The sequence below is a fragment of the Gallinula chloropus genome (assembly GCF_964237585.1).
Source record: "Gallinula chloropus genome assembly, chromosome: 2".
Classification (NCBI taxonomy): domain Eukaryota; kingdom Metazoa; phylum Chordata; class Aves; order Gruiformes; family Rallidae; genus Gallinula; species Gallinula chloropus.
Window position 1 is genome coordinate 132,788,729 of NC_140086.1, and position 25,449 is coordinate 132,814,177.

Below are 25,449 nucleotides of genomic sequence, written 5' to 3' on the forward strand. Positions count from 1 at the left end.
AGTGTAAGGAAGTTGCTGCAAATCATGCTGTGGACTATTCTCTTTTACAAAAATGCCAGTTTAAATATACATCAATCTGCAGCCAAGGCACCATTTCACAGTTACCTAGGTCAATTGTCACCTGGGCCACCCCAAGTGCCCACAGCTTCTCATGTCAGGGTTAATGCTTTGTGATCTATCCAAAGACTCATCTGACAAAACCAAAGCAACTTGTTTGGAGATGGCTCAGTTTCTGAATCAATGAGAATAGGTGAGAGACAGTGGGGGGTCTGAGGGAAGGGTGTGACTGTAGCAACCCAGATTTGTGTTAATCTAAGCAGCTGTGGAGAGTTACTGCTGGGTTTGGCCTTCCAACCTCAGAGCTACTTTCTCCTTCTCTTGGTCTCAGTGCTGATCTGCATTAGGTCAGGGGTAGTTGCTCACTTTCTGTAGTTCAGAAACACATCAGCAAGAAAACCTGTTGTCTGGTGGCTTTCCTGCCTTTCCAAACACATAATTTTTTCTCCTCCTTTCTGTAAGTCCTGCTATTTTTCTTTAGCATTTGCCCTTCCTCTTAGTTTCAAAGGCACTGGGCTTTATCTCCTCCTGCTGCATTTATCCTCTTAGTGATGTGCTGTGCTGAGTAGATTGAATGCCTTACTGCTTCCAAGTGTCCTGTCACCTTCCATGCCCTTCTTTAGAATTAAATAGTCAAGGTATTTTAATGTCGTGTATTAGTGTTTGAGCATAATTGCTGCTGTACTTTAGCCACATCTGACTTGTGTGTTAGTAAGGATGCATTTCTTCCATATGTAGAACAGGAACACCATAGTACCTGCAGAACACAGGTGTGCTTCAGCCTTTGAGTGTTCCTAGTGCTGCAGCACAGGTGTTGAGTTGGTTATGGTTGGTTTTAAAAACCCTGTAGACCTTAAGCAAAGGTTCCACTGAAGTCAATAGTAGTATTACCTGACAAAAGTCACACAACTTGGAGACTAGTTTCAATGTTACATAAAGACTCCCATCTGATAAATGCTAAATATATAGTAAAAAGGTTCTGTAGTTAAAGTTGAGAAAATTATTATGAATTTTTTTTATATATCTCTTTCAGTGTTTTATTCAGAAGCATTGAGTTAATTAGTTATATCTACGTATGGAATAACTACAGACTCTTTGAACTACCGTGGGACTCTCAGTGGACGTGGTATTTGACACTCCTGGGAGTGGACTTTGCGTATTACTGGTTTCATCGTGTAAGCCATGGTAAGATTTAATGAGTTTTTAATGTATTTAACCACAAAATACATACATTATTAATAAAATGAGGTATTTGGTTTTGTTTCTATAATTAATCTACTCTAAGCATATATAGCTGCTCTCCTTACCAAGGATTAACAAAGACTCGCTTTTACTTTGAGCATAGAAAATAGTTTACATGTCATAGTATAATAAACATGATTTTGTGAAAAGAGGGAGTATCATTTTGAAAGCAGTACTGCAGCAAAAATGAAGTATCATAGGAAACAAAAATAGGAAATATTTAAGAATTTGGGGTTAACAACCCTATATGTCTATATGAAAGGTACAGCGTGTTACAGGTAACTATTTCAAAAGCAGCTTGTGTATGTACAAAATGGAGATAAGTAAAAAAGCAAGATGGACAAAATAATGATAGTACAGCTGGCTAACTTCATCTGTTTTTGTGTGTGGGGGGGTTTAAGCACTTAATGTTGTTTAATTGATAAATGAATAAAAATATTTCTATACTTTATACATGGTCATAGATATATATGTACAAATAAGGTATCTTAGAAATCCTGTCTGCAATTAATATTTGGCTATATAAATGCCTTGGGTTGTTGTTTTTTTTTAGTACATTTTTAACCCTACTTGTTTTTATACGTGAAAGAGTAAAAGCGGAGTTTAGAAGACATTTAATTTTTATTAATTCTGACAATGGAACCCATCTAAATCTTGCCAGTCACTTCTATATATTGTGAAGATGTAATAATATCTGTCTCATTACGTATTTCTGTTCTATTGTGGCAACATATTTCTGCTCTAGCCTTTTATATCCAATGTGAAAATGCAATAAGTCTTTCTACCAGTCCTAATTTTAGGCCTGATTTAAAGTCCATAGCAATGAAATAAGAATATTCTTGTTGTTTAGAGAGTTTGGGCTGGGCTTCTAAAGGCAGAGTGCCCACAGCTTGCAAACCTATGGGATGTAGTAACGATACTTTGTGTAATGCACTTTGGGAAAGGGGGAAATGTTTTGATGCCAGTAGGTTGGAGGAATATATGGAAGTAGGTAAGAAAGGAGCCTGAGCTGCTACGGGGAGTGGGAAGGAGGAAGGGTCCCTCCCAGGTGGGGATGGCAGGGGAGGGGGCAGGCAGGGGCGAGAACAATGCAGGGTGGGTGCAGGGGACAACAATGGTGTGAGGGGACGTGGTGGGAGGTGAGGAAGCGGGGGGAGCTGGAACAATGCTGCAGGGGGGACAGCGTGGCCGGGAGCTGGGAGCCCTGCGTGGGCGTACGCGAGACTGGGAATACGCTTCACAAACAATGACATTAACAGTGCTGGCAGGGCTACAGCCTCAGGCTGAGAACTGAACCAGAGCAGGAGCCTATTCCTGCGTTTTTAAAATAAAAATAATTGTCTTCAAGCGTAAGAAAAATCACTAGCCTGGCTCTGCTTTCACCGGAGTTCGTGGTAAAATTCTGTCGGACAAATTCCCACTGGCAGAGAAGGGAGCAGGGTCAGCTTTGTGCTTTCTAAAGAGATTACATGTATTTCTGTTCCTGCAGCAACTTTGCATTTACTCTTGTCTGGTTTACTGTATTTTGAGAGAAACATTGGGATTGCGCTCTTTGAAATTAAACACTCCAGCAGTTTTAGAATTAAAATCCAAACCAATTCTGTTTATATGTAATGGATTCAAGAAAGCTGCAAAACAATATACTGCTTTTGTCTTAAGAAGGTCAGCACTGATCTGTTCTGTAAAGGCTAATTTACTCTCTGTCAAGTAACAGGAATATTGTTCACTATTAGGTCTGTGATACTCAGCAGGGAACTGATGTGACGTCAGGAAAATCTCACTTGAAATGGTGATTTTTACCCAATCAACACTCTTTGGTCAAGCAATGATGAAATCTACAGCACAGCAACATAGCTGTGAAAGTTGGCTGCTTTGGAAGTTGCTAAGGATATTTAAGTGTAGGAGATACTTTTAAAAAATAAAATGTAAACTCCTGGAAAATACCTTTTGCACTTTGAGAAGTCAGGGCACTGGAACAGGCTCTGGTGAAGGTGGACAAAACACACTCTTGCGCTTAGAAGTGAAAGGGCCTGGTGATTCAGGCTTGTATCCTAAAGTGAAGCTAAAAATTAATAGCACATGTATATCCCAGGAAATTCAAGCTGTGTGGGCTTATGTGTGGGGATGTTAATAATAGCACTAATTGTTTCAAACTGGAAAACTAAAATTCAGATACATTTTGCAGTTGTTTCTTAACACTTGATAAAATTTTCATACAAAGAATCGTCATCATCCTATAGCATTTCCTGTCTCTGAGGAATAATTTGATAACCTGAATCCCTTTTTCTTGTTTCATGTTATCTGTGCAATATTTGGATTATCCATTTTGCTATTTGAATAAATACTCTGGATCACTACAGATTTTCCTCTTCTGTTGCAGAAACACTACTATACAATATCAAGTTTTTAACCAGCACTTTGGAAGCTATTTTTCCCTCTTCACTGTATGTGTGTAATAGCTATTATCATAAACTGAAGTTATATACCAACAAGAGGAAGTATTTTTAGGTGTGATCTCATTTTGCAGAGGATAGAGTTATTCTAAGTATGTGCTTGTATTTTCCATTGTTTGCAGTAGCCTCTAGAAAGTTAGAAAATAAAATGTTTCACCACTTATTCCAGCGTTCTTCTGGGCCTGATCCAAAAGCTATGGCAGTCAATGGGAGCACTTAGTTAACCACTGCTTTTTTTCCTGGCGTTTTAATGAATTTATAAATCAATGTAACTTTTCTCTTTGTTTCAGTAAAAACACCCGTTATGGCTATACTAATAAGGAAAAGTGAGCTGTAAAATTACAGTTTTTTGGTTTGTCTTTTTTTCCAGGGAAGGATATGTGTGGGTTTGAGGGATTTTTACCAGATATTTTAATCTAGCATATATGGATTACTCCTCAAGTTTCTTCTCCAGGTGCAGAGTCCTTGCAGAGTTACTCCTGCTGGAAAGGGGGATAAGGCAGTCCCAGAGCAGTGCAGTGGTGCAGCACACCCCTCCCCACGCCCTGGCCTTGTGGATACTCCTGTTGCAGACATATGACAACGGCACTAAGGAATTTAGAGGCTCTGTAAACTAATTTCTTCAGCAGCCACACCTTTTAATCAGGGGCGGAAATGTGGAGACTTCCAGATCCATACAAAAACAAGAAAGACGTGCTCCTGCAAAGCCCAGGTCCTGGCTGAAGGGTAGCAGGGGGGGTTTCATGAACAACTTGGGCATGGGGGGCTCCGCTGAGCCCCAGGCCGCCCCTGGTGTGAGCAGGACCATTGGCAGCGGCTATGCTCTCAATTCCATGCCCCAATGGGGGAACAGCAAAAGTCTGGTCCTCTGTGGGAGTAGTTTTTAATCTGTTCTTCCCAGAGGGGTTGTGTTCCGCAGAGCAGTGTGGCTTTCTGTCAGGCAGGGGACCCTCCTCTTTTCTTTCAGGCCCTGGGAGAAGTAGTCCAAGTCTGGCAGCCAGCAGGTTAGACAGCCTGCCTCTTTTTAAGGGCAGCTCCCAACACATCTTTTGTTCTCCTTTACTGCTGGGGAATTTCCATTGCTTCAGTGTCCCTCCCCTCAGACAACCTGGGAGAAGCGAGTTTCCTTCAGTGGGGCCAACCTCCGCAGCAGCTGCATTGTTCTGCCAGGGCCACAGCGGCCCGTGTCAGCCGCTCGCCCCCATTGTCCGCTGGCGGCTTCCAGCTGCCCTGTGGGATACGTGACATGGTCCCTGTCAGCAAAAGGCTGAGCCAATATGAGCTGATGGCTTCAGTTATGTGCAGAGGTCGTAAAATAGACTTCAACTGATAAGTATATCCTCAGCAGATTCCCCAGCTGCTATATAAAACTTTGAGTTAATAGTGTATCTCTTAATAATTCTGAGTTGGTTTCTGGTGGATGAGAAATAAACCTTCTACTACGCCAGGCATATTCTGGAGCAATAGACTCATTCTTCTCAGATTATCCCACCCTATGGAATTGATCTTTTGGCCAAGGCCAGCTTCTGAAGGGTTAGAGGATGAAGAAGAAACCCTGAAAACTCATTTCAGCGTTGTCCCTCAAAAGGCTGTGCTTCAGATCTCTGGCACAAATGTCTCAACTGACGACGTTGTGGAGGTTTTCCTTCCAAGATTTCCAAGAACTGGAAGCTTTGTGAACTTTTCATCTCCTGTTTTGTAGAATTTTTAAAAATGCAGGTGTCTCTTTGCCATGAGTGACTCTTCTCGCAGTAAGCATCTTTTGTTGCAGTTTCACAGGACAATTTCTTTAGCAGCAGAGCTGACTTCAGAGGTTTCTGGCTGCTTTTTCCTGCACCATGCTGCATTTCCCTACCCACTCAGTTCTGAAAAAAGCCCTCCTGCATGGAGACTATGCACATAAGATCGCTGAGATAGTCCATGTTAAAAAAAACAGGGCTGTATTGGATTTGTTTCTTTCTTAAACAATTCAACTAAGTTCCATGGTCGTGGGGTCTATATAGCCATGGGACAGGACATGTGGTCCTACCTAGTGGTCAAAGACATAAGCAATGTACATCACCTATGAGAAAACTGGTGACTCCAAGGAGCAGAGAAGATTTTCTGGGCCAGTAGTGCACAGGCAGGCAACTAGCTCCATTCTTTTATAAGGAACGAACCAGAGCGGATAAATTGGGACAGGTAGTGTCTCCAGATTCATGCCATTAAAATGACTGGAACAGAAAACAGTAAGACCCAGTCCTATTCTTTCCACTAATTACATATGTAATTTGCAATAATAATCCTAATATGTTATTGCTTTGGACACCAGTGCAATGCTGTGTGTGCTGTTGAATTAGAAGATGAGTTTGAGCTTGCAAGCTTGTTAAAGGAGGGCTCCTAGTCTCTTCACCTTCTACATTTACTGATCATTTTTGGAGGGTGTATCCAACTCATATGATTATGCTGTCTTTACTTATCTGACCTGTTCTTGCCTTTGAAGTTCTCCTTTCATCTGCAATTTATAAGGTACTTGTCTGAAGTCAATATATTAGAGTGGGCTTGTTAAATTGATTTTATATTAAGAATTGATAATATGTTGAAATAATTTTGGATTTAAAGCTTTTCAGGTCTATGGGAAGTTCATTGTCACAAAATGATGCCTGACACTTCTTACTTGGAACACTGAGATGCAGGGGTTTATTTTCAGGAAAATATGTATTCCCCTAGAAATATAGTAAATGACAATGCTCTTTTACATGCCAAAGGCTGCATTTGGAGGGCAGCAGAAAGAAGGTTGGGTGTTGGGTGGTGTTTTCTTAGGTTTGTCCTTGCATGTGGGGAAAATGCCACTGTTCAGCTTACTAGAGATTCAGTACTATATTGATTATCCAGCATGAAAAAAAAAAATTAATCCCACCCCAGTGAAAGATAGAAAACTTTGGGAACTGCCAACTGACTGAATGAAGCTCTGCTCTTTTTCTTGTCACAGCTTGTGTTGATTGCAAAGGGAATTGATACCCAGTGATTAAAAATATTTTTTTCTTGTGAATTTTAGAGAAAAACATTTTTTGCCATTCTGTCAGTTGTTTTTTCTTGTTTTTAAACAGGCTTGGGAGATCAGGATATTAAAATGCTGACTTTGCTTGCCTCACAAAAATAACAAAAGCAATATCTGGTTGTCATATTTTGTGTTCTATCTTCTGATTGATTCTAGTCTAATACCTGCAGACAGCATAACACAAATTGAAACTAAATAGAGAATTCATGTGATTCTGATTAATTCCCTGCCTTCCAACTTCACTGTAAATAGACTACATCATTTGTTATTCCCATACACATGTTTTATAACTATAGTTTTTACTTTTGTCTTTTTTCAGATATGGGAGGTGCTCCTCTCCCATGTGTCATGTAATTTCCTGAGTGGATACTTAATTTGTGGAAGACAACAGTTAATCTTAGCAAACAAAAGTGTGATTCCTTTTGCTATTTAAAAGTATATTCTAGTTGAAAAATGTACACCTGAAAACTGCTTCAGATGAAATGAGGTTTCCTGACATGGAGAGGTCTTGTGTCCAATAAAATTATAGGAGCCTGCCTGTATTGTCTACATGTTGTTATTCAACTTCATAGTAAGTTTCTGTTGCTTGAAAGACTGATTTATTATACCACCAGGAATAATGTCCTGATACAGGGGGACATTAACTCATTTAGTCTTAAATTTAATGGCACATGCAGATATTACAAGTTTTTTTCTATTTTACTTGAGAAACTGCGAGATTTTCTGAGAAATCTCTCTAACCTGAAGAGTTTAGAAAATGGGAATAAGAGGAAATCCACAGTACAGTTTTTGTTTAATTTCTGAATATCCAGAACACATTTATGGGTGAATAGATTTTTCTAAATGTGAGATATACCAGAGACTAAGAGTGATGGTAATAACAAATCCACCGATGGGTTGGATGACAGACAAAGTCCTTAGCTGCATTTTTTTGGCTCTGTGGAAATCTGTAGGACGTGCTCCAGAGTAGAGATATTATGTAGTGGAGGGTAGGACATTGCTACAGGTAAGGAATTAAACTCCATGGCTTCAGTATCTAATCCAGGAAGACATAAGATGCTTGTCTTTGGGTGATGGAAAGGTTTGAGGAGAAAACTCCCTATGGATTCTTGTAGCTTTTCTGTAAATATCTGGTAATTGCTTTTCTCTGCCACAGGATACTGGAAGGGCTGGATCTCTATGATTGTTAGGAATTAGGCCTTGATACAAGTACAAAAGCAATCTTTTTTTTTCTCTCTTTTTTATGATGCTAGAGACAATATATTTTTTACTCATAAATGTTGTGAAATATGTATTCATGACAGCGAGATCTGACACTATATGACACAAAATTTTATAGGAAAAATTCAGGTGGTAATTCTATCTCTTCTCAGTGCTGTTTATATTTTCTCAGGCTCCCACCATCAAGAGATCTGGCAAACTCCCTGGTACAAAATGAAAAAGAAACTATGCTCCTCCATTTTACTTGTTAGTCATCTTTTCTTATGGCTGGGAAAGGGGCCAGCACAAGGTTTATACTCAAATCCTACTTTGAGGATTTATATAATACATCATCCTTCTCAAGTGTCTCTGTATAGACATGCATTAACTAGAGATACCAATGGGTGTCTGGAGGATAGAATCTCATCGTTTTCCTACCTGCAGTGCATGGGTTGTTCCTGAGTGCACAGACTGGGGGGAAAAAACCTCTGGATCTACTTGCACAAAAGCAAGTTTGTAACAAATGTTTACAGTGGAAAATTAGAAAATGTAAAATAAATATCCTTAAATATTCAAGCCTGTGGGGAAAATCTCTGTTCTTTTTCATCTAAAATTTTATTTAAGCTGGTAAACTTTCTGAAGCTTGAAATGAATTCCAAAAGTCATTTGTGAAATAGGTCTTCTGAGATCCTCAGGAAATGTGCACAGGGTGGATACTAAACAGGTGGTTGTACTGAAGTGACCCATACAATACACACGTAGCTGTTATGATTACAGTCATGCTCCTGACTATTAATCTAATCTGATAGAGGTGTCATTGCCCACGAACAATTTAAACCAGCATCTTATGGGATGAAGAAAATTTGCTATGAATTAGCTTGGGTTGGCGTTCCAAAAGTCAGTTATCTTCACGCATTCAAATCCTTGGCTAGTGCTGCCCTCTTGCCTGTGCATGTGCCTTTCAAGCAAGGGGAAAAAAAGAATCCCTTTTTAGTCTGAGTGGAGATGTGAGTATGAAAGCATCTAACTCGTGGTGCAGAGAAACAGTTCATTCGACATACTTTTCCAAGTGTGCTGCTGAAAACCAATTAAATGGTGCATAACACTTGTACTTCTTAAGGTGTTATAGAACATAAAGTAAAACATGAATTATCCAAGTTTTGAAGTGAGCCTTGTTGCACTTAGTGAGTGTGGGAGAGGAGAAACTAGTTTTCTATAATAAAGATTTCAATTTTTTTAACCTGGAAAAAAAGCAAAAGAGTTTTGAAGTAGTTCTATTATACACTATTTGACCTCCTAAATGCTATAGAACCACCTTCAATCTGGTGTCTTCATAAACTGATAAATTGAAGAGAGAAACTGTGCATTTGGAAGTTCAAGTACTTGTTCTAGTAAAGGAATCCAACTATGTCTGTATTTTTATGTTTTTCTGTCTTAAAACTTTTAATATCTATCTTATGGTAGAAACTTATATGTAGAGCAAGTGAAGACTCACCTGGGAATATATATGCTTGTTTTCCTCGACTTAATTTTAGGCTGTGTTATTTGATTAAGCTAAAGACTTCTTACTGAATTAGAAAAATAAAAATGCTCACTAATATTTATTTCCTGAATAAGTTGCACACAAATCTTATCATCCAGGCTCATTTTAAACACATTTATTTCCTAAACTAATTGCAGTGACTTTGGAGGTGATAGCTCTCAGTTGCTGATACAGCAGCTCTGCACACTGTCTTGCTTAAAGGGCTTTGCCCTGAGCTGGAGAGATGTTTGAACAGGGACAAGGCTCATTTTTTATGTACCTTACGTGTATTGTCAATCTATTGAAATCAGTAGACCAGCAATTAAATGCACAATACGTAACAATAGTCTTGTGATATGAAAATGTGACTGTAAGGACTGTAGGTTTAGAGGCAAAACACACTGTATAATTAATCAAAAAGCAGCAGTGGCAACTATTTTTTTTTTTTGTCACTAAGTTTAAAAGTAGAAGCAGAGGCCTAGAGAAATAAAAGGCATTGTTAAAACAGATGGCCCATCGAGATTCTGGTGCTTTTTCTGTTACAAAAAGAAGTTGTTTTTCTCCTGCTGTGCTAGTAAAAATTGCCTGGTCATTATTGCTCTGTTTGTCAGTCTATAGTTTTAGCATGGAGAAAGAAATGCACAGAACGCTACCTCCCTGCACCCCTGCTCCTAAGCAGCACTTCACCTAATAGGCACTATGAAGACCTAGAGTACTTTGCCATTTCAAATAGCTCTTCTGCAATTTATTTTCCAAGACTTTTCAAACTGTGCAGAACTTAGCTTTGGAGCACCTTCACAGCCTACCTGCAGGGAAAGGTAAGGTGGCTCCTGGGGTATTTATGTAATTCTGTGGCTGGGGGATGAGGAGTAGGGACATTGACCAAGCTCTCCTCCTGGGGATATGGGTTGCTTTGAAGGGCTTGGACTTGCACTTCTGTTCCTCAGAAGAATGTTGTTAAAAACTCCCATTTCTGGAGTATTAGAACTGAGAGTATATCACAAACATCATCACTACTTCCATTTCTTCAAGGACATGTGCTCTTTATGCAGATTTTCCTGTGATATAGATACAGTTTTCCAGAGGGTATGCATCAATACATGTGTTTTTTTACAAATATACACATAAAAATTATTTTTAAAAATTATATTTGGTATCAGCTGATGTAACTGAAATATTTCCAAGTTCATACAATCAATCATTCCAGAATTAGCAAAACCAAACAAAAAGCAAGATAAAATGTTGTCCTTAAGTGCACCCTCAGTTTTACTGACTGATGTGCACAAAGAATGATTGCTTGCATGATTATTTGAAAAGGCTATTGCTTTTTTGCTATGAGTAAGAAATTTAAAAAGACTTTTTAAAGCAGACTAAAAGTGCATTCCACCCCAACCCCCAACCGGCAAGCTGTTCCTTTCAGGATATTACTCAGATTTCTAGAGGCTGGATGTATTTAATAGTTTTCCTTGCTTGCTAAAATTCTAGTAAGGCCATTACAATTTAAAATACTTTATTATACATTTCAAGATTGGCAATTAACATTTAATTGTGTTTGGAGCAGACAAAATGTTATTGTATCTGGACAGTGTTCTTTACATGTATGTTTCCTTCCATGCATCTTTACTGCCTTAATTAAAGTATTTGAACTGCCAAAAATGCTTTTTGAGTGTAGGAATGGCAATCTTTTCAACAGAACACTAGCATGCTGGTGGAAGGTGTAACTTAATAAAAAAAAAAACAAAACAACAGACTATTTTTCCATTTTTCCCCCTTTTTTTCTGCTTTTAATAGCTAAAATGATCAATAAATCCTGTTTTGTCATAACACATTTGAGGTTTTTCCAACCAAGGGTATTTAAATAGCCTGCAGTATTTCTCAATCAGAAACTGCCAAACTTGAATAAAGACAGCAAGGTTAAATGTTTTAGAAGTAAAATTAATTTTTCAATCTTAAAAATGAAGACATGCTGTAAATAGAACAATAACATCCTGTTGCAAGAAGAGATCTGCAATGTTCTCATGTATAAATATGTATGAGAGACAGATATCCCAAATAAGAATCACTCGGCTGTTACTATGGTATTCATAGTTGGATTCCACAAAACATTTGGATTTTAGCACTGGATGTTGACCTCTGGGTTACTTATTTTGATTGCTAAATGGGAACTGAAGAATTCAGAAAAAATATTTCTGTTTCTGATAAACAAAAATTATGAAAAATCTTCTGGGTTTGTATGTATGGAGCAGTTCAAGGTCTTATAGGGTCCGGGAAAAGGAAATCTTGATTCTACCTAGTTTTTCCCTTTTTCAGAAACTCTCACAAACATTACTTCCAAAAAATAAGCATGATCATGTTCAGACTCTGATAAGGATGAGTAAGTGGTAGCTATTATGCATAGTATTGGTAAAACAGTGGGGACATTGCTTCAGACAATGCAGAGCAACCTGGCACATGACCTTGTCAAACACAGGTGAGATCTTCCATTTTTACTTTTAACTTTAATAAATTAGAATTCCTTTCTATTTAATGAAGGTATTTCAGAAATATCACCATGATTCTAAGACTGTCTTGCTGTATTACAGCTGCAAGTTCAGCAGTGGAAAAGTGATCACCAAGTATAAAAAGGGAAGTGCAGACACAGATTGTAATAACACTATGGCATATGTTGTGTTTTCACAAGGAATCATTTTAGAAATCAATGACGTCAGGTTCATGCTTTCCATTAACTGGAAACTGGCCTATTATATTGAGACAGAAAAAATATGATTTTTAAAAAAAATTACTTTACAGCACAATGGTGTGAAGAAAGTATGTTTTATATGTGCATCAGACATTTGACATGCTTTTATGTTTTATTTTAAATTATAATCACTATTAACACATATGGATGCTGAGATCCTAAAAAGTTTGTAGTAATAAAATAAAATCTTACTTTTTTAATGTAAGATAACTGTAGTATGTGACTGAAATAAAAGGAGTTTTCACTGAAACCTGTCTTTTAAATCAATAAATTTTTGAATTGAATTATCTTCTGTTGCAAAGAAGAAATAAGATAATAATAATAATAAAAAAGGGATCTGTTTCTGAGTTGTTTGTGGCCTAGGAGTGGTAAGAGGCAGGAATGAGCAAACCTGTCAAAGCAACCTCTCAAGTCTTTCCCACTCTTTCTGCCTTTGCTCTTTCAGTCTCCCTTATCCACTCATTCTAATGTGAAATTTTAAAACTTGTTTTTTTGTACTTAATCATATATTTTATTTGTTGAATTAAATTTGAAAAATAACTTGAAGTATTATGGAGAAACACAGACTTAGGTATGCAAGCCGCTTGTATCATTAGCAGCTTTGCTTGTGCCATACAGTTAAAATTTGAGTCATGAATACCTTGCAGCATTCCTACAGGACGAATGGCAGTGTGCAAAGAGTGCAGAGTACACCCATGAAATAAGTCCGTACTGAATAATAGAATTTTAAGAAGCCATAAAAATTCATTTTTGGTCTTTTTGTCTTTAACTTAAAAATAATACTCATATTTAACATCTCTTCTAAAAGCAATTCAACTTCAGCAAGTAAAGTTGGAAAGCATGAAGCTGGTTCAAAGAAATAGCAAAGAAGTAAATGCAAGCTCAGCTAGACAACAGGCATCAAAAAAAACTCATTGCATAGTTTGAATTCTTTATTTCTTGTCCAAAATATTCAGGTTGGATACCAGGATGGTGATTTGGAAAATTTGTAGTCAGCACTAGCTTTAAATTACTGAACAGTGAACAAAACTAAACTTGTAATCAGATTTAGAAAGTTTTGACATTTTCCTGTGCTAAATATGTATCTTTAGTTATAACACTTAAGTCTCTTGGAGTATTTTTTCTGATAGTAAAACTGCCGAGTCCCTTGCAAAGGAGATGAGTTTCATTGTGCCCCTCTGTATAATCGGGGAAGGACAGCACAGGCAGATGATGTGGCAGAACAAGGGACAAACTCGAGGGTGAGCTCCTCAGGCTGGTACTTCCAGTCCAAAGGCAGTTTTTCCATTACAACAATTCTGCAAATCAAAGTGCTTTCGGTATTTGATTTTTTTTTAATTATTTTAAAGTGAATTTATAGTCCTATTTCCTGTTTTGTGACTATTCCAGAGCTGAAGTTGAATTAGGATAGGTCTTGCTTTATAGTTTATTCACAAATCGATCTATTCTTACTTGTGATATGAGTCATTTCATCTGGATGTATGTAACACTCAAAAAAGAAAAAAAAAAGCCTGGTTAAAGGTGTAGGATATTTTGCATGCATTGCAAATACGACTGTAATAAATACAATTGCATATTTATGCTCCCTGTGGCTACAGAAGTGCATATTCACAGAATAAAAACCACAGTCAAAGGAATCCAGACTGCTTATTTTTATACTTACTGATATCCCAGGGAAAAGGTAAAAAGCAGTTTATAAAACCTGGACAAAAGAAGGATGTAACTTTTTTTTTGTACTCCCTTGGGCTGAATCTCAGCTGAAATAACTGACAGTTTTTGGACTTACGAAAGGAAATGATGAGTGAAGATAAATATCCAGATGTTTGCTGGCCAGATGTGTAAGGTTACATTTTGGAAGGCATGAATGCCCTACCTGTGTCTTCTGAGAAGGAAGTTGTAAATAGCAAAGATGCTAAATTTTTATTTCTACATTTTTTTGAAGAGAAAAAAGGGGTTCAAAGTACAACTGTTTTGCTTTCAGTCTAGTGGCTTAAGAACAGATGCAGTTGCACATGCAAATTTGCAGAGCACGCAAGTGGGATTTTTTTAATGGCCATTATGTCTGCGGGGCTAACTTAACACCCGTTGTGCATTGTTTTTAATTTAGGGGAGATGCAGCTTATGGAACTGTCTTAATTTTCCAGCAGCAGGAAATAGGTGTGTCAAGTCTCTGAAAGTTTCCTATTTTCTGTTCCCATGTTTTAAGCCGCTTATTTATGACAACAAAAAAATTTAAACCTTGACTTTTTCCCCTCTTTCCCCCCGCCTACGCTAAGTCTCTCCCTTTCCCACCTAACATACTGATCTGCTTCTTTTCAAATAAATTGTTGGAAGCGGCTGCCTGCTCATACAGCAGCACAGCTCATCTCGGCTTGTGCTTGCTCTCAAACTTGGGGAAGAGGAAAGAAAAGTCTTGTTAAAGTCAAGTAAATAACTTAGCTGCTAAGCAGTAGGAAAAATATTGGATTTGATTGTGTATTATTCCCATATGGGTGAGATATATTTAAAATTGAAAAGGAAACCAGCTCCCTTAAAACTTAAAGGGACAGATTTTCAAAAATTGGCAGCCAATTTTCACCTATAATTGTACTTAATGTGGAAGGGATTTTCCTCTACTGATGAGGGATAAGAGGGTCGAACTGTGAGGCAGAGGAGGCCCCTTTCCAGCACGTAGATGTTGTTACTGGCCAGATCTTTCTCTCCCTGCTTGGGCTACATATCTCCCATGGCCTGCAGGACCCGAGATGTGGGCGAGGACTGGAGCCTGCCCCAGTGCATGGGAGGTGATGAACTCATTTTTGTGAACTTCTCACTCCTTTAGGAGCTCCAAAAGAGGTATGTCAAGAGTGAAACATTTTTTTCCAAAAATCAATCAATCAAACAAAACCAACAACAACAAAACCCCCTACTCCCATCACGTTATTAACAGGGTTATCCTTCTCTGGGGCAGGCAATGTTGCTGCAAGTTCCAGCACTGCAGCCTCCCTTAAATGACGTGGTCTGTAATTTTAAATAGAAACAGTCTTGAAAGGTTCATCGTTTACTGTGCTTATGTGGACTTGTTTTTGTGTTCTCATTTTGCCAGTGTGTAAACATTAGAAAACATGATAACCATCTAATTACAGAAGTCCAGTCCCTTTCTCCTTAGAAAAAATAAAGAGCTGCCAGAAACCCTTGTCTCAAAGACACATGGTCTCCAACTCCAAATTTTTCAATGACTTACTCATTTCTTCCCAGTCACGTATGTGAACAAATAGGCTCTGGAGCATGACCTGAAGATGGGCCGTGGCAAGCATGTAGAAATGCCTTGTTTCCATTTCAGTGTAATCCTCAAAACATTGCTTGGAAATGTCACGTGCTCAGGACAAGGGAAGGTGTTAAAAGTCACGAAGGTGTGGAGATGCAAACCGGATGTAATGCTTGGTGTCATGAGTCTTTGCATATAGATAGGCAAGGGGACCAGTAAAGAAATGAGAACAGGGAAGAGGGATGTAAAGTGACCATTAAGAAGTAGTGATTATAGAAGTGGAATAATCCTGGTCCTGGGAGTGGACCAGGATCCTCATTGTGGGGCAGCTGCTGCTCCCCATGAAGGAAGAATAAATTGCCAGGCCCTGGGAAAAACTCCTTCACCTAAAGTTTGAATAACCAGGTGGTGCTTCAAAACTGCTGCAGTCCATCACTGTGGTTATGGTGGGCACAGCAACCTCACAGGTGAGCAGGGGTTCTGGACCCTGATGCCCACTTGCTTTTCCCACTCATGGCTGCAGTTGCCTTGTGCAGGTGAGGGTTCAGGAGAACAAAGTGGTAAAACACATAGTTCAGATTTTCTAGTCAAAGTAGTTTTTCAAGCACATCACAGTGACTTATCTGCGTTACCAGGTCTTGCAAAATTATTGCCTGTCTCAACAACTTCACTTGTGTTGGTTTTGAAATAATTCTGAGGTTTCTTTTGCTTTGGTTTTGATTTTTTGTATCTATAGGATGCATTTGCTGTGGGTTTTTTGGCATCTTGGAGGGGTGAAGTAGTTTTTATAATAGTGGAAATGGTCTAGACTACAGCAGTTGAAGCACTAAGAAATTTTAGATATCTCAACTGTATAGGAGGGGGAGACTGGAGCAGGCAAAGTGAGGTACATTCAGATAGGAAAAGGCTATAGATCTGCATGTGTGAGTGGGATATAGAAGCACCACTGGATGTGGAGCAGAGCATGTGTTTGGATATAGCAGAGGAATGTTACAGAAAACAGTAGGCATTGGGGCAGTATGGAGGAATGTACATGGAATTGGGAGGAAATTTATGATGGATAGATTTATAGCTACAGCATGAAGAAGTGGAGGTGTAAAGCCCTGTCTTATAGAAGCCTGCAGAAGTTTTCTATTAATTAAAAAATGAGAGTTTGCTCAAAAAATGAAGGAAAGTCCTCTGTATATCAGGCACTAAAAAAATTCTGTATTTTTGTACACAGCTAAAACAAAATTTTGCCATAAAGTTTTGGCAGCCCTCTCTAGTCTGCTGAAAATACTCTTTTTTCTTCCCAATTTGCTATCCTTTGAAAGCTTATGATTGTCAAGCAAATACAATGGAGAACTGGAAATAGTAATTTTTAGTGAATTAGTTGTGTGAAATTGTTCTCTATTCTCTTTTATGAAGGAAAAGGCAATGATAAGAGCTAGAGACCTATATTTTAATGCATATTTTGTATATTTTTTGTATATTTTGTATCTTGTTAGGGATATCTAAGATATATCATTTGCTTGTGTTCAATCAAAAGCTGTATATTATTTTTAGCTGCATATAGATTTATATCTATTAATTGAGTAATACAAGCATCCCTTGAGACGTGTGATACTAAGTGTTAATATAATTGCTGAAAAGTTTCACACATTTTTTAGTTGGAAATAATATCCAGTATGTAGTGTCTTTTGTGTGAGGCGATAGCACAACATTTTACACATTAATCAAAATAATTCACAGAGCTTACTTCATCTTCCACTCCAGTAGGATATGGTTACTACACAAATAACTTTAGGACAGGAAGTAGGAATAATACTGTAATTAACTGAAATTGCAGGGGAACTTAGGTAGTCAGAATGTAATTATGCAAGGCAGAACTCAGTCAGGAAACAGGATTAACTTTCCTGTTCTTTTGAAAAATGCCAGATGATTGCTAATATTTATAAATGGTTTTTACACATCAACTGAATGATGATGCCTGTGACAGAGGAGCTGCCTTTAAAATTATGCTAAGCAGTTGGTTCCTCTCTGACTCAGTGATAAAGATGCTTCCTCCAGAAGCAGCTGTTAAATTTCCTTCTTGCGAGATTTCCTTAATGGTGTCACATCCAAACATTGGCCCAATCTTTATTAGTTTGTCAGGACTAATTTCATTGCAGCATATCCAATGTAAAGTCAAATTTAAAATGACTAAAGCTGGTTTATTTTAGGAAAAATAGAATTGCATGTTCCATGTGTGTCAGACACTGATCCAGGGAAGTTCAGTATGGCAGACACTGGCGCAACAGTGGAATGCACAGTTATCACGGACTTTCAAAGGATTGCAAGACCTCTCCAAACTTTAGTAGAAATTGTTTGTATAACCTGTATCATTGCTGGAAATGTTGCCATATGGTTCAGAAATAGCATGATAGAGGTGAAATCAGAATCCAGCTATGCCAGAAGAAATAGAGAACAAGAGTAGCTACTATGTATTGTCAATTAAAATCCAAATGCAGAGGATAATATGTAGTTTGGGAAGAAATTCACAGTATCTGTGTTACTTGCTCTAAAGAGGACTTTGGAGTGCCAATTGAAACCAAAGTATTACAGCCCCCAGGTGAACGCCATGTCGGCAGTGACTTTGAATGTTAAATATAATAAGCACCAATGTAGTCCTACTGTACGCTATCGATATCCATACATGCACTGCAACAGCTTTAATTGTAAACCTGTGGTTTATTCTTCAGGCAAGTAATGAAGTTAACCTTTGATTATCTCATTTATTATTTATTTTTAAAATTGTGTTTGAAATACTTTTAAGAATTTTAGAATTAAATTGTTGACTACTATGTTAATCTTTGAAACCAGTTACTCTTGTTAGCTGTTTTTAAATTGTGGTTTATTTTAAAGTAAAAAAATGTGTTATTTTCTTCTAAATTGCTTTTTTATTCATAACTGTGAATAACTCCTCTATAACTTACTAATTTACACTACATTTACAATATAATGACCATTAAATATATTGTTTTGTAATAACATGATGTACTGATTATAATTTAGTGTAAAATATTTAGAATGCTATAATCTGACAATTAAGAATATTAATCCAAATGAAAACTAAAATTATTAATTCCACACCTAACTTTACTGCATTGATTGAGTTAGTCTGCAGGGTAAAATCACAATAAATCATATGCCCTCTTAATGATCTTGAGAGATTTGTTCTGCTCTTGACATGTATATGGAAATAAGGTTTCAGTAAGCAGTATTGCTTACGTGAGATGCCTAAGTGCCAGTCTCGCTGATCAAATAGCATCCTGAACTGGAGGTCTGAGGTATGACAGTTCTGTATGTTGCTTTCAGGAAAGCTAACCAAAAGCTTGCAGAAGTTTTTTTGGCTTCCAGTAGCGGTGAACAGATCAGGAGAGAGATACAAAACTTTAATCCTTCGTACTCTTTAAAGTATGTCTGACATCATGAGCACCATTCTGTGGTATTTCTTAGGGAAAATCTTGCCAAGACTCTAAAGAAAATGTTTTTGCAGGGAGCCTTACTTTGTCCTGACATTTATGTGAAGACACAATTCGCCATGAATCTTTTAGTCTTCCTCTTCCTTCAGAGAATAATGAAAGGAGCCTATTCATCCCCGTCTCTTGGCGTTCTCATGGAAAAATAATAGTTTAACTGCACAGGCCCACTCCTCATCTGAAATATGAGTAAGGCCTGGAACGGGAGCAATCTGTGCCCACTGCATACTTCTACCAGGACACTGGACTGTTGCCATTGTTAATAATGTTGAACCTAAAATCACCATCCACAAATGAAAGAAACAGATAAAAATACTTACAGAGATCAATGCTTATAGTGTAAATATACCAAAGATCACGTTAGAAAAAAATATGTAGGGTAACTGTTTATTATTACATTAGGTTTTAAAATATTTACACTCAGAAATGGCCTTCTCTCATTTTGTAGTTGGGAAATATTCCTTTGAGAGCAATGGCAGGATGTTTTCTGTTAACCTCATTTTTTTTTTAAACTAGAAAAGGAAAACCTTTTCTAGCCAATTTTTCTTTTTTTCTCCCTGTAACTAGGTAATAAACTTGTATCTAAAAAAACACTTGCTAGAAAGTGCTGTTATCTTTTTAAAATTTACGGAAACAGTGTAGTTTAATGGTACAATAACTAATGCTCAATTATAGAGGAATTCCTCCGGAAGAACAAGTCATGACTGCAAGTGCCAAATAAAAACGTTGGTGTGACATGGATAGTAAAATTTCATAACAATAGTAATCTGAGGGTTATGTTTTCAAAGCAGATTGTGTTGATAGTATTACAGCTGACCTGTCCATGTTTGATTTGATGTGTTTGTGAAGTACAAACTATTGCAGATTGAACAGTCTCTTGCCGTATATGAAGTGTCATGAAGTTATAATTCAGATTAAGTACTTAAAAAAAATAAACAGCATGGTGGCTGTGGAGTTCTCAAAAGCCCATGTCTTTCCTCAGATTTGTACCTCTAACTCCACTGTTGTAACTCAAATGCATGACTATCATAAGAAAACAAAACACTTTTGTAATGCCCTATAAGAAGAAAAATACTTTAAAATTTGAAGGGAGAGAGAAATGAGAAAAACCTCATTTGACATTGGACTATTACGGTATAGAATGAATTTTAAAACTGAATCACCACAGGCAGTGTCCAGGTAGCTAAAATATAAGAGAGGGGTTGCAACTTCACTGCTACTGAAAGCTGCAAGACTGCTGCGGTGACTAGCATTAGAGTTGACAGGGAAGCAGTTAAAATTTTTTGATTGAAAATAACCTCAGCTTCCATTTCCTTGTGATATTCTGCTTATTAATTCTATTTTTTTCCACCAATGGTTGCTAAATCATAAAAAATGAACCCTTATGTTCTCAGATAAGACATCTATGCTGAAGTGTTTAGATTTTTACTAATACATTGAGTAGAACAAAATATTACTTAATTTATTTTTAGATAGATTGAAAAGACTTTCTGTGATGAAAGTGCTAAATAGAAAGCTTTAACGAAGTTTTAATGTCCCTGTTGTATTAGTTGTTAATATATTTCTTTTAGGATTTCAGAAAAATATCATAAACCTCTACTACTGTTATGATTTTTTTTCAGAGCATCACAAACATACTGGTAAAAATGCACAGCTGACTTCTTGAAGAAGTCTATTACTCGTATATATTCTGGAAATATGATAAAGATCCAAAGTTTTCTTAAAATTTAAGTTTTCCAATTAAATGAGACAGTCCTGACAATTAAAGACATATTTTTAATGAAATAAGATTAATTGCTTTTAGGACTATAAGGGTTTTCATTGTTTTCATTTAATAAGTGAATCAGAAACTTTAATTTTCTAGTTGACTGAAGCAATGTGGTAGGGTTTTGTATGAGCATGATTTGCAATGGTATAAATTACACGGAGGGTGCATAAAAATAAGATTTTTCCTTTTTAAGAAGTTGAAGGAATGAAGGATAGGGGAATTAATTTATCACTTTTTTTAGTGAGCATAGGTGACATAAGAAGCATAAATAACAGTATGTCAGAAGTCCCTCATCATTTAGTTGCTGGAATATTTTGCAATGTCTTGGATATGGTGATAGCATTGACATTTTAAAAGAATTTAAATTTTGTTTAACATACAATTTATATAATGTTTAATCATATATTAATTTAAAATATTAAGTAATCTCTATGTAGCCACACTGTAGGAAGTACCAAAACCTAGATTTTAAAATTCTAAGTATCAAACCTAATTATCTCACTAGCTGTATGGATAAAGTGAAAAACATTTTCATTGTTCAGAGTTCTCATCCTTTCAGCTGATAAGGTGACTTAAGGAAAAAGTGAAAAAAGATCTGACCTTGTGATGGAGAAAGAAACAGGCATGGCAAAGAAAGGGCTCTCTCAAGGAGAAGGTTCTGGTTTGCCTAACTACTTTGGGGAAGAGACTGAACTGTTGTAAGGGAGGGACTGAGGACAGTTGCTTCTGTTGCCTGAGAAATTAACGGGTCGGTTGGGTTGGAACCTCCTTTACTTGTGGAAAAGGTCAGCGGAAATGTTACTGGGGATGTGCTGAGGCTCTAACACTTCCCTGCTGGCGTAGAAGGGAGGGCCTTTCCCTTACTCTGCTGTGACTTGTAATGTACTTTACATCCAACCGTTGTGAAGGAAGTATGGAAAAGTCATCTCTGCAGGAAGAAATGGTTTTGAACCTCTGCACATTTAATGGATGGCTATTTTTATATTTTCATAACATTATAAATATATGGAGAATTTTCAATTTTGAAATGTTTACTTGAGACAAATGAAAAAACTAGATGCTGTGAGACCACTAGGCTAACAAAATATATTGCTGCTTATGAATACACTTTTAAAACTGAGTCATGAAACTCTTAAATGACAAACAAGTTCTGATAGTCAGTGTTCTGAAAACTTGAGAGCATCCTTGTGATTTTCTGTGTATCTATTAACTTCAAATGTTATGAAATTACACAACCGTTGAGTCTTGCATGTAAAAATGTAACCATAAATAATGCCTGAAGATGCTAGTAGATAATATTCTTGCCATAGTTTTTAATGGCATGTTCAATACATTATTAGTTGTATTTAATTCTAATGTATTACACTTTAAAAAGAATATGCTGATGATATGCTCAATATGGAGATACCTAGAACCAGAACTTTCCATATACCAGGCCAAAGTGAATTGTCATTCACATTTTCAGGTTGCATCTAGGACAGTCATGGGCTTTTGAATCACTAGACTCTACTTTTCGGTGCCATAATCTGTAAGGTGATATAAACCAGTATGAATGTTACAATTTTCTGATTCACTGGATTGTTCCCATGTTGCGACCCTGAGTCCGTATGAGAATTAAAGGAAAATATATAGATCTATTTTTGACCTTTTTTAAAAAAAACCCCATGGATTTAAGGGAGAACATTATACTACTTGTTCATGCGAAGAGAAAAACCTAAGGAATGCTTTTTCCGCTGAGAGACAGAAGAATGTTCTCTCTTCTAGAATAGCTGTATTCACAGAATCACAAGGTTGGAAGAGACCTTTGAAGATCATCAAGTCCAACCATTCCCATCCTATGCTAAACTGTATCCCTAAGTACCTCATCAACCCTTTCTTTGAACATATCCAGGGAAGGTGACTCCACCACCTCCCTGGGCAGCCTGTTCCAGGCCCTGACAACTCTTTCAGTAAAAATTTTTTTTCTAACGTCTAATCTAAACCTGCCCTGGCACAGCTTCATGCCATTTCCCCTTGACCTGTCTCCTGTCACCTGACTGAAGAGACCATCGCCCACCTCTCTACAACCTCCCTTCAGGTAGTTGTAGGTGGTGATAAGGTCTCTCCTCAGCCTCCTCTTCTCCAAGCTAAACAGCCCCAGCTCCCTCAGCCGCTCCTCATAGGATTTGCCTTCACCAGCCTGGTTGTTCTTCTCTGCACTTGCTCAAGGACCTCAATGTCCTTCTTATGGTGGGGAGCCCAGAACTCCACACAGTACTCAAGGTGTGGCCTCACCAATGCCGAGTACAGGGGCAAAATTACTTCCCTAGACCTACTGGCCACACTGTTTTTGATACAAGCCAAGATGCCATTGGCCAAGACTGGACCCAGGACTGAGCCCTGGGGGATGCCACTCTTGACTGGCCTCCAGCTGGATTTGGTTCCATTCACCACCACCCTTTGGGCCTGTCCATCCAGCCAGTTTTTAATCCAGCTGAGGGTCCACCCGTCAAGGCCGATGGCAACCAGTTTCTCAGTCAGAATGCTGTGAGTAATTGCTCTAGTGTAATTAACTGCTGCTCGCAGGGAGGTCCTTAATCTAGCTGTTTAGGCTTGGGGTTTTTTTCTGATAGTCATGGAAAAAAAGCTCATTGTAAAGTCTAAGACTATTCTAACAAAGCATGATTAGGTTGTGTTAAATTTTGCTGCCTTGACTTGCAGTATGCAAAAGAAGCAGTTACAACTTAGTTTGGCTAATTCTACACAGCCTGTAGTCACCCAGGAAAGTCCTCAACACTTGGTAGCTTTTATCTCATATTTCTTTAAGCAGGAATTAGTCTGTCTACCAAGGACACATAGAATGTTTGCACCCTCTGAAAGCATGTAGTGCTGGCTGCTGTTCTACTGCTTATGGAAGAGCTTAGCTGTGGTTAAGGAGAAGAATATACCTTAAGGCAACTTTCAAAATTTGTGTTGCGCAGGAAGATGATTACATTTTTGGGAATGGTTTTAATTAATGATGGCAAATACATAATTGTTAATATTCTATTTCCAAAGTTAAGCATGATTCAGAAATTTATAGTTTTATAAAAACATTTTTGTACGTGTGAAAAGAGAAAAAAATATGGGATTTTACAGCATAGAACGTTATTTTACTACTGCCATGTTCTGACTCAATAGCAACATGTGCTTATATTTTTGCATGAAAGACTTTTCCAGTTTCTCAGTGTTCAGGACAAATTTATTATGAAGTATTGAAGTGCTATTAATGTTCTCTTAGAGCAAAATAACAGTTGGGGGGGTGTCAACGTTCATTCAGCTTGTTTCCTTACACTTAAAATTGTCCATCATGCAAAGGAATTGTTTCATTGATCTATTATCCTACTGCCCCCCCCCCCCCCAAGAAAAAAAAGCAGCAAATTCTAATTTAAGACAGGTTAACCCCCACTTTTACACACAGTAAATGGAGATGGCAGAGACGAAACTTTCATTCCATCTGTCTGTCTAATAAGACTTTGGAAGTAGTAGTTGTTAGTTTAATAAAGGCCCTGTCCTTCAGCTGGATTTGTAAAGGGAAATGCTCTCACACAGAGCTGATTGAAACTAATGCTGCTTTTTGTGAACGTTAGACCTATCTAGACCTTCTAGCACTTGATACAGTGAAGTAATCAACTAGTCATCAGTGTTTTATAAAAGAGAACGGTTTAGTCTGTGGTGTCTGAATACCCTGTCGTATTACAAGCTTCTATTATTTAAATAATTTGCATTGTATAGCGCTTGTGGTTTCTCAATGTTGTTGATTTCTATGTTCACTTTAAAACTTGATTTAAATACCGTATGCCCTTTGCAGTACATTACCAATAAATGTTTCTTGCACATTGTTCAGTTTACAGCAGAGAATATTACTTTTTTATTGGTAATTGCACAGCAGATTATTATGTGGTGAAAAAAATTCATTCTTTTACTAAGGCATAAAACCAAGTTCCTGTCTGTTTTGCGGATGTTAAAAATCCCTTGACACTCAAAGAAGAAGAGTGGGAGTATTAACTCTCAGGAACCCTTGGCTGAATATCCATGAAAAGACTCTTTCTCCTCCCAGCACAGGGGACTGAGTTTGTTAGGAATGCTTACTGTGAAAGAAACGCTTTATATAATCTTAATAAATAAAATAAATTTAAGAGCATTTTCTTAAACAGGAGGGAAGGAATGGGAACAAATTCAACTTACATTATTAAGAAACATACAGAGTAAGACAGATTATCTAAGGATTTGTCCAAGCTTCTAAGCCTGAACTGCTTTGGGGAAAATTACTGTAAAAATAATTTTCCTTACCTATTTTTAATATTTGATAACTTCAGTGGAAAAAAAATAATTTTTCTCCCTCTTCCAAAAGTTATATGCAATAAATAGCCAAACCACTTGCACTATAAAGGTCATAAGGGCCTTAGAAGTAACTTTTAACATGGTAGTGAGAATATTAGACTAGCACATAAAATATAATACTAGACTAGCACATAAAAACAAACAGTCTTGCGCTGTAATTCAGTATAATCAAAGCCTCTATAATTATTTTATTAGTCCTCCTCTCAATCTTTTAACAGGTTTTGCAGGTAGGCAGACTTTTCTGAATGTGTAAAGGTCCCACCATCTACAAGAACCAAATCTTTCAAAACACGGAGTGGTTCTGGGAGGTGTGGGTTA

At 37.4% G+C, this 25,449-nt stretch overlaps 1 protein-coding gene across 1 annotated transcript in view; it reads left to right on the forward strand.

Annotated features, from left to right (window-relative positions):
- The window catches only part of AGMO (alkylglycerol monooxygenase), a gene marked incomplete at its 5' end in the record, with an annotated part of 193,391 nt that overhangs the window by 18,473 nt on the left and 149,469 nt on the right, over positions 1–25,449 (forward strand). The window contains one exon of the mRNA XM_084260189.1: positions 1,091–1,242. Coding sequence (XP_084116315.1) covers positions 1,091–1,242 — 152 coding nt within the window. The remainder of the gene's footprint in view (positions 1–1,090; positions 1,243–25,449) is intronic.